This window comes from Camelina sativa, chromosome 11 (genome assembly GCF_000633955.1).
Source record: "Camelina sativa cultivar DH55 chromosome 11, Cs, whole genome shotgun sequence".
In the NCBI taxonomy this organism is placed as follows: domain Eukaryota; kingdom Viridiplantae; phylum Streptophyta; class Magnoliopsida; order Brassicales; family Brassicaceae; genus Camelina; species Camelina sativa.
In genome coordinates this window covers 33565874-33575469 of record NC_025695.1, presented here as the reverse complement: position 1 = coordinate 33575469, position 9596 = coordinate 33565874, and the positions used below count along the sequence as shown (strand labels likewise).

Below are 9596 nucleotides of genomic sequence, written 5' to 3'. Positions count from 1 at the left end.
CTCAAGGTTTGGTGAGTTCTTTAAATTCTTATATTTAATTTTTGTTCATCTGTAATTTTTGAAAATTTTCGTTTATAGCACAGCCAGCTGCAAATTGCAAATATGGAACATTGTGGCCCATATTGGTTGGGATAGAGGGTTCTAAGTACAGCAGGCTGGGTATATAATATACATACATATATATGTCTATGCACAATAGAATTTTTACTTCATAATTCTAGTATTTGAAATTTATAAATTAGAAGAAAATTTAATTGAATTGTAATGAAGACATGAAGGAAGCAAAACAAGAAAACACCAGCACAATAGGAATATATAAACAGAGAAGCTTATAACAATTTCAGTCCTAAAACCAACGACGACTTGATAACCTTCCCTAATCATGAGTAATCAAAAGTCTTGTTTATAACATGATCTTGTCTTGTAACCAAGAAGACGTTTCATCTAGAGATGTAAGATGTTTATGGAAATCTAAATTGAATCCCCATTGCAGTGTTTCAGTGTGCATTATTTTTCTATTTACTAATGTTTTTCCTTTTCCCACAAGAATCTCATCAATTCCGCCTAAAGAGATGACGCTGTAATCTGATGAAACTCCGATCACGAGGTCGTCACGTTCCTTCCACTGCTTCGCATCGTCGGGAGACGGGGCAGAGGATCCATTAAAGTGTCTGAGGACACCAAAGCTGCTGTAGTGAGTCTCAAAGAGGTCACGCCAAACGTCATAATTCAGCTTCTTGAGATCGAGTTGAATGGGTATGTAAGCATCTGAGCGATTCCGTATGGCTTATCATTCGCGGGAGCGGTTGCGGTTGCGGTGATAGTCGCAGTGGCCAGCGGTCCCGACATGATGAAGAGAACAGGAAAAAAATTGAAACTAGAAAAGAAGGAGAAGAAACGAAAAACACAAGATGAAGACGGATAAAAAAGAGGATCAAAAGTTTAAAGAAAAAGCTCTGATACCATGTAATCTGAAACTCCGTGATCGGAGAGATTGTATTCATAAGATATATATAGTGTATGTTACAAGATAAGGTCAAATATACACGGAACTATATGTGATATACTAGAATCGTAGGATATCTACGCTAACAGATGCAATCATCATCTATCTAATCTATATAAGCAATTACAATGTCTTTAAGTCATGGCCGATTTAATGTTTTTTGGTTATGTAAAACAAACCATCTTTTCTTTATCAAAACAGAGATGATGCAATATGTGAATGATATGTGTGACAATAAATATCTTCCTTTTTCTAGGATGATTTATATGCGAAATGATGATTTGTTTTTTTTGTTTTTTTATATAATAAAACACCAAAATTTAATTTAAAATAGTAAACAACAAATTATAGTCCCTACCAAAAAAAAACAACAAATTATAGTGATAAAAGGCCAAAAGTTTTTTTGCCGAAATGCCTTCAATTTCTTTGGGCCGGGACTGTTGAAAGGATTTATATTTTACTTAGCTCTTCACACGTTAGTTCAATAATCAACATTAATATGTTATGACTTATGATGATACAGCTTTCATGAATAAAAATACAAATGTTCATTAAAATAATATTATACACAATATTAACAAATAAAAGTAGAAAACATTACATGATACAAATATGAATGTACTTATAAATAATAGAGAAACACATACAAACAAAATAATAAAGATACTTGCAAAATATTAAATTTCTCAATAAAATTGTTCATATAGTTTTCCAAAACTGCGTTTGACAAAAAAAAAAAAAAAAAAAAAAAAAAAGAAAAAAGTTTTCCAAAACTGCAACATAAAAGATTTCATGTCCATGCATTTGGACAATTTTTCTACTTGGTGCATATAATCAAAGATTGCTAGTATTCTAGGAAATCAAAACTCTTAATATTAAAAAAATCTAGCTGAGTCCTTATCTTTTGATTGCTAGGATACCAGTATACCACTCAAAATACTAATAGCGTGATCAAACCAATTCATACAATCAAATGTGAAGAAATACCTTATGTCGGTTTCATACTAAAAACCGAACCGAACCGAACCAGATGGGTTTGATGGATCACTAACGGCTTTTGCACGTTTTGATTTGACCAAGTGAGTGAGAGAGAAAGAGCATTGACATCAAAACGAAGGGGTATAGTCAAACCATAATTTTGGAGAATTTGATGGGATTTAGGAAATTTAGAATTTTGATAGATTTTAGAGAAATTAATATGATTTTCTGTAAAAAAATTTTAAATTCCACCTAAAACCATGAGATTTAGGGGGTGTATTCAACTTGATATTTTAAGTGATTTGTGTGAAATTTACAAATTCTATGTTATTCAATCATGAATTTTAAAAAATCTATTACAATTCACTGTTATTGAACTGATGATTTAAAAATCTATTTTAAAATCCATTAAAATCTCTTGTTATTGAACTGATGGTTTAAAAATCTACTTTAAAATCTACTGTTATTCAAAACAGTTTTGTGGATTAGGATTTTAATAATTTTTAGGATTCTGGAGGATTTGTTTAGTTAAAAATACAGAAATCCAAATCTCATGGTTTTAGGTGGGATTTGAAAGAATTTCACAGAAAATCATGTGAACTTCTCTAAAATCTATCAAAATTCTAAATTTCCTAAATCCCATCAAATTCTCCAAAATCATGGTTTGAATACACCCTCCTTAGATTTTTGTATTTTTAACTAAACAAATCCTCTCAAATCCTCCAGAATCCTAAAAATCATTAAAATCCAAATCCACAAAATTGTTTTGAATAACAGTGCAAAATTGTTTTGAATAACAGTGGATTTTAAAGTAAATTTTTAAATCATCAGTTCAATAACAGTGGATTTTAAAGTAGATTTTTAAATCATCAGTTCAATAACAGTGAATTTTAATAGATTTTTAAAAATCCATGATTGAATAACATAGAATTTGTAAATTTCATACAAGTCACTTAAAATCTCAATTTGAATACACCATTCCTCAATTTGAATACACCATTCCTCAAATTTCATACAAGTCACTTTAAAGGATCGTCGTCGTACCAATTTCGAATCACAACGCCGAAAGTTTTAAAACGAGAGAGAGAGAGTTGGTAAAGTTGGTGTCGTTGTTTTTCGAATCCATCCATCCACTAAACGAATCTTCCAGAACAAAAGTGTTTTGTGTTCTCTGTAAATATCTCTCTCAGTACTGTACATATATATATATATAGACACTAAACCAATCCGTGCAAAAATGGCTATGGCGAGTTTATATCGGAGATCTCTTCCTTCTCCTCCGGCTATTGACTTTTCTTCCGCCGAAGGCAAGGTACGTTTACTGGGATCGATCATGTTTTTATTTATTGTATTTCATGGATTCGGATTGTAAATTTAGGGTTTTCGCGATTAGTTACGATCTCATCTCCCCCAATCTCGATTTATGAAATTGTGATTATTATTTTTGTTGTGGCGGCAGCTAATCTTCAATGAAGCGCTACAGAAAGGAACCATGGAAGGATTTTTCAGGTTGATTTCTTATTTCCAGACACAGTCTGAACCTGCGTACTGTGGTTTGGCTAGCCTTGCAGTCGTGTTGAATGCTCTTTCTATTGATCCTGGTCGTAAATGGAAAGGTATGACTATAGAGATTAATAATGTTTTTGTATTAGAGAAGCATGATATGTTGTAGGGGTAGATGATGACTCACATTAGTTTAATGATATGGAGAATAGGGCCTTGGAGGTGGTTTGATGAATCAATGCTTGACTGCTGCGAGCCACTTGAAGTAGTTAAGGAAAAGGGTATCTCGTTTGGGAAAGTTGTCTGTTTGGCTCATTGTTCTGGAGCTAAAGTTGAGGCTTTCCGAACGAGTCAGAGCAGCATTGACGAATTCCGTGAATTGGTCGAGAAATGCACTCGTTCTGAGAACTGTCATATGATCTCAACGTATCACAGAGGCGTGTTTAAGCAGGTAACTTCTGTGGTAAATTTTTGTAACGTTTTTAATGATCTTGCCATGTTGATTCAGGATTTCTAACGAATCTTATCGCAGACTGGGTCTGGTCACTTTTCACCTATTGGTGGCTATAATGCTGAGAGAGATATGGCTTTGATTCTTGATACCGCTCGTTTCAAGTATCCTCCTCACTGGGTTCCTCTTGAACTTCTTTGGGAAGCTATGGACAGCATTGATAAGTCTACAGGGAAACACAGAGGGTACATAATCATTTCCTATCTTTTTTTTCATAAGTTTTTAACTGTATCATGGATGTAATTGTTTCTGTAGAATATGGTCTGATGTTTTTCTCTGTTGTTCCCAGGTTCATGCTCATATCTAGACCTCACAGAGAACCTGGATTACTATATACTCTGGTATGTTGGATGCGATATGGTTCTCTTCGTGTTTTGTTAATAGTTTGTTTTTCCTTTTTTTGCTTCTGTTAATGCATTTTTCTCACTCACAACCTTTACTGCTTTGATGTGAATGTGAATCACCTTGCTCAAAACTATAAAACATTTCCTCCCTGTGTATTGAGTGAACTTCAGATCCTTAGTACATATCATGGGTATTTTGGTAATACAAAACTTGTAGATTGGTCTAAATTTGCTCATATATATACCAGAGCTGCAAGGATGAAAGCTGGATCGACACAGCCAAGTATTTGAAGGAAGATGTTCCTCGTCTTGTAAGTTCACAGGATGTAGATTCTGTGGAAAAAATCATATCAGTTGTGTTCAAGTCTCTTCCATCCAATTTCAACCAATTCATCAGATGGGTGGCTGAGATCCGAATTACAGAGGACTCCAACAAACATCTCAGCGCAGAGGAGAAATCGAGGTTGAACCTTAAGGTATTCAGTAGTATAGATTCATCAATGTCACATAAACCCAAAGTTGCATGAAAATAACCCTTCATCCCTTTGAAGAACACCGACTAATGGGAAAATGACGCTATGGAAAAGACCATATCATTGCACTTTGTTTTGCGTAGAGCTGTTGGTTATTATATATGATACAATTACAGTAAAAGTGTATATTTTTCTCACTGATGATTAGCACTTTTGTTCATCTCTCTGAATTGTTGGTTTGTGTGACGCATTATTTGAAGTAGGACGCATTCTTTTTCCTCTAAAAATATGATCGTTGATTCATTTTCCGAAGATACCCTTGCTCTTCTTTGGATGCTCTTGACTTTGAATCGTCTAATCTTAAGTTAATCTACTGCAGGAATTGGTGCTGAAAGAAGTTCACGAAACTGAACTGTTCAAACACATCAATAAGTTCTTATCCTCAGTGTGTTATGAAGACAGTCTGACATATACTGCTGCAATGGCCTGTTGCCAAGGAGCTGAAATCTTATCCGGATGCTCATCAAAGAAGTTCTGTTGTCGGGAAACTTGTGTGAAGATCAAAGGTGTCGCTATCACGCTATGTTTATTCTTAAACAATGTTGACCTTTTACGTTCCTGTTAGATCAGGCTTGAATGGACTTGAACTAGTAAATAGCAATATCAGCTCTTAATTTTTGTTTCCCCATCAAGGTCCTGGTGATGATGAAGGCACGGTGGTGACAGGAGTTGTGGTGCGTGACGGGAATGAACAAAAGGTAGATCTACTGGTGCCATCAACCAAAACTGACTGTGAATGTGGTCCGGAAGCAAATTATCCAGCAGGAAACGATGTGTTCACTGCACTTCTGTTGGCTTTACCTCCACAGACATGGTCAGGGATCAAAGACCAAGCTCTGATGGAAGAGATGAAGCAGCTCATTTCCGTGGCTTCCCTCCCAACTCTGCTTCAAGAAGAGGTAACTTATTTACCAATTCTATTTTGGTCAAGAGCCACGGTTCTATCTCTAGTGGAACATGTATAAGATCTTTTTAATCCTGAGGATATATACGAATCTTTAGGAGCAGCAACAATAAACTAAACCTAAGTCTATACTGAGAGTTACTATATTCGAGTTCATCTTTAGGATACAGGCAGATGAGTGACATTGGTGAATTTGGGGTAATTACAGGTATTGCATCTTCGACGGCAACTTCAGCTGCTAAAACGATGCCAAGAGAACAAGGAAGAGGATGATCTCGCTGCTCCTGCCTGTGCCTAGTAATTCATCGTCCCTGACTTCTCTTCCACCATCTGAATCCCACGTCCTCAAACCCTAATATTTAGAAAGTCTCTTTGTTATCTGCATGATTCAAACTCATCTACAATGAGAGATATTTGTAATATACGCAATTTATAAACTGCTAATTATAATAAAGTTAAGAATCATATTCATCTCACTCTACTGCAAATTATGAATCAACAACGAAGAAACAAGTATATAGAACAAAAGTATGCTTACTACACATCATATTCAAGAAGACCACATGGAACCCTTTTATATAAATCTATAGTAAAATCAAACCTGTCAAGTGGTACCAATCAACGGACCAGGTACTAGACCTGAATGAAATCCATTGCCTTTAATGAATAAGCCACGAATCTTCCAGTGTAAGATTACTATTCTCTGTAACTGCTCCGGTGAACAATGGCAGATGGCAGATACGTACAGGTCATGTTTGGTTCTCTATTAATTCATATAAGAAGTCATATAAGTGGTTCAGAAAGGCCCTATGGAAGTTGTTGATTTTGCGGACAAATTTCAAGGAAGCAGGTTCAGAAAGGCACTAAGGAAGGAGATATACTAGATTCAGTTTTGCTTTTTGGAGATAACGCAGTCTGAAGTCTGAACCGGCGTTTTGTGGTTTGGCTATACTTTCAGTGGTCTTGAGTGCCCTTGAATTCTCAGTGTTCACCAAAAGGTATACTAGATTGAATTTATTTTGCTGTTCACTGTGCTTCTGTTCGCTTTACCTCCACATACATGGCTCAATGGCTTGGGAATAAAGACCAAGCTCTTCAGAACCAAATGAAAGAGCTCGATTCGGTGGGTACTATCTCGACTATGCAGCACGAAGATGTGTGAGTCGCAAATTATCAGTATCTGTTACCATACAACACGCTTTCAATTCATCTAAAACAATAATGAACTCCTGAGCCGAGTCTGTGTATTACCTCTGAAATTTGGGTGGTTACAGCCTTACAGGTATCTCATCTCTGTCACCAACTTCTTCTGCTAAATCGAAAGCCAAGAGAACAAGAAAGTGGAAAATCTCACTTCACTTTGCCAAAAGACTTCACTCTTTTCTCAAACATGAACCGTAATGATTCAAACTCTATTTGCGAAGAGAGAAAGGTTGTGCCCATCCCAAGATCAAGTATTGTAACATATGCAATCTATATAATAAGTTATTAACCATAATCATTACACTCTCACACACACATAACATACACAAAGTAAACCTTAAAATCCTAAAAATCCTCCAAAAGTCTATACCTTTTTTTCACCATTCCAAAGACCGAATCCTGCGTAAAAACCTCGGTGGTTGCTGCTGCTGGTGCTGTTTCTCGACCACAGGAACCACACACTCCATCAGCTTCTGGTATCTCTCTTTCCTCTTATCTTCAATCTCCTTTGAAAGCAACTCATTCTCTTCCTCAAGCTTCGCAGCCAAAGTTTCCAACTCAACTTGATAAGCTTGTTTCCTCTCTCTAGACCTAGCAGCAGATTCACGATTCTTAATCATCCTTCTCTGTCTCTGTGCAGCTACTTTATCCAATGGCTCAACCATTACTCTAGCTCTCTTCCCTCTCGCTCCACCTCCACCACCACCAGCTCCTACTCCTCCTCCTCCGCCGTAAACATCGAAACCATTCCCAAACGCAACAATCGAACCTTCAACTTTATCAATCATCTGAAACGGATTATGCGGCGGAGCAGAATGATCGAATCCGTAATTCGTCGGCGGCGGAATCTTCACATCCAAATCATCCGTGGTAACCGCCGCTCCACCTTCGTCTTCCCCAGCAGCTTTCGCTAGAAAATCCTCTAACGTCATAATCTCTTCCTGCGTCTCTTCCTTCATACCTTTCCCTTCTCCTGATACCATATCTCTCCAAACCTCATCAACACTCCTCCCCTCACGCGTCGTCTCCGTTCCTCCTCCTCCGCCGTGATCCACAGCATCAGAAACAACCGTCGTCGGTGCAGGAGAAGCATCCATGAGAGTAATCGAAGCGTCTAGAAGCGATGACTCCGTCGGTGCAGGTGGATCTGAAGCGAAAGCATCGTGTAAAATACCTTCAACCGTCATCGAAGTAGAACTGTATAATAAACCTCCGTCGTTTCTTCCGCAGTAACCGCCGATAGTGAGATCTCGCATGAACTGCTGTTGAGGAGGTCTTATAGACGAAGAAGAAGAAGAAGAGGGGATACGATGAGATAGATCCGAGTTTCTAGAATTTGAAGAACGCATCACCTGAAACGATGCCATTTGTTTTCGTCTTCCTCTCTCGCCGGAATCGGATCACTCGATTTCTTTCTTTGACTCGGCCAAATTGTGAGATTTTTAGTATCGAATTGAGAAACCCTAAAGAGCTTTTTGGTAATTTTATCCTAAAACTGTAATCCGAAAGAAAAAAAAAAAAAGAGTAAACTAAACGCGCACATTGTGGCGCGTGAGTTTTAATTTTTAGATTTCAAAACGAAAGATGATATTTTTGGCAAAAATAGGGATAAGGTTAAAAAAAATCTTATCCATTTTGATTTTTATTTAACTTTAGGAAACTTTTGTGTCGTGTCATCATAATGTAGTTGCAAAGCATTCAATTATTTTTCAGTATCATTTAAGGCATTATTTAACTTGACTTCATTAACTGAATAATTATAATAATAACTGCATTTAAATATGGTTATTTAGTGACGTTTTAGTTTGACTCGATGACGAACTAGTTGGTTCTAGTTCATGCTTGTCATTCAGCCATAGACAATATGAAAATGAAAAGTATAAGGTACCGGTATTGGATTTTTCTTCCATTGCAAACAAAATTTATCAGTGTCGGTCTCAATCAATCAACAAGATATATATCGGGTGTGATTAGTTTACACATCTCTTACAGTCTCATCGAAGACATTGAAAGCCTCTAAATGTTAGGAAAATGTTAAATTGATCGTCTTTGTATAATTGATTGCATTTTCTGAAGATGAAATATTTTTTTTAAAAATGACTACTCTGAAATTTTTTCCCGTTATTTATGGTATTGGTATTTGCAACCAACAAAATTACCTACCACATCCATAAACGTTAAGCTGAAAAAAAAAAGGTAGCCAAAAATTATTTACTTATTACTCCAGTTTTTACATTTTTCCTTTCCATCACTTTCCCAACCCTTCAGAGTACTTTAGTAAAGTAAAATAAAGGGATTTTGGCAAGAAATGCCCACTTTTCTCAAAAAAACTTAGGCAAAAATCTGAATATTTAGAGGCTTTTGTCTGTAGCGACTTTTTGTAAAAGGAAATTTTCATCACCTTTTCATGATTTTCATTTTTCAGCTTCAATATGTTTGTTCTTTTTTATGTGGACTGATGAACAAAGACTGGAATGAGTAAATAATCTGAATATCATATGCACAAAATTGCTGATGACAAAATAAGCATATAGAAAATATTTGAACATGTAAAACAAGTAACAAGATTTGTACCCTTCTCTTCTTCCAAAAAAAAAAAAAAAAAAAAAAAAAA

The 9596-nt window shown here is 36.0% G+C and overlaps 2 protein-coding genes and 1 long non-coding RNA gene across 7 annotated transcripts in view; 2 read left to right on the top strand and 1 right to left on the bottom strand.

The window, feature by feature from the left end:
- Positions 1 to 1148, top strand: part of LOC104725047 — a 2153-nt gene extending 1005 nt beyond the window's left edge. Inside the window, exon 2 of the long non-coding RNA XR_757829.1 lies at positions 271 to 1148. This is a non-coding gene — a long non-coding RNA (uncharacterized LOC104725047). The remainder of the gene's footprint in view (positions 1 to 270) is intronic.
- LOC104725048 (glutathione gamma-glutamylcysteinyltransferase 1) lies at positions 2986 to 6255 on the top strand. The gene is made up of 9 exons (XM_010443642.2): positions 2986 to 3296; positions 3444 to 3600; positions 3700 to 3938; positions 4020 to 4183; positions 4288 to 4339; positions 4591 to 4818; positions 5195 to 5381; positions 5509 to 5774; positions 5988 to 6255. The coding sequence occupies exons 1-9, from the start codon at positions 3222 to 3224 to the stop codon at positions 6075 to 6077; spliced, it is 1458 nt and encodes a 485-aa protein (XP_010441944.1). The 5' UTR covers positions 2986 to 3221; the 3' UTR covers positions 6078 to 6255.
- Positions 6247 to 8349, bottom strand: LOC104725049 (G-box-binding factor 4-like). 5 transcript variants are annotated; one of them, XR_002034011.1, is made up of 4 exons: positions 7353 to 8349; positions 7031 to 7088; positions 6661 to 6959; positions 6247 to 6542 (listed from the first exon to the last, which is right to left on the bottom strand). XR_002034011.1 is itself a non-coding variant. In XM_019232191.1 (2 exons), exon 1 carries the CDS (start codon positions 8347 to 8349, stop codon positions 7360 to 7362), a length of 990 nt encoding a protein of 329 aa, XP_019087736.1. In that variant the 3' UTR covers positions 6275 to 7088; positions 7353 to 7359. The 5 variants fall into 5 exon arrangements, 2 of the variants coding, with proteins under 2 accessions (XP_019087736.1, XP_010441945.1); XR_002034009.1 differs by having other exon boundaries at positions 6275 to 6959; XR_002034010.1 differs by having other exon boundaries at positions 6275 to 6918.

Excerpts from the sequence above, each read along its gene's own strand:
- LOC104725048 (XM_010443642.2), top strand. The coding sequence starts at position 3,222 with ATGGCTATGGCGAGTTTATATCGGAGATCTCTTCCTTCTCCTCCGGCT. Across the intron at positions 3,297-3,443 it reads TTTCTTCCGCCGAAGGCAAG|CTAATCTTCAATGAAGCGCT; the intron begins GTACGTTTACTG and ends TTGTGGCGGCAG. Across the intron at positions 4,819-5,194 it reads AATCGAGGTTGAACCTTAAG|GAATTGGTGCTGAAAGAAGT; the intron begins GTATTCAGTAGT and ends AATCTACTGCAG.
- LOC104725049 (XM_019232191.1), bottom strand. The coding sequence starts at position 8,349 with ATGGCATCGTTTCAGGTGATGCGTTCTTCAAATTCTAGAAACTCGGAT.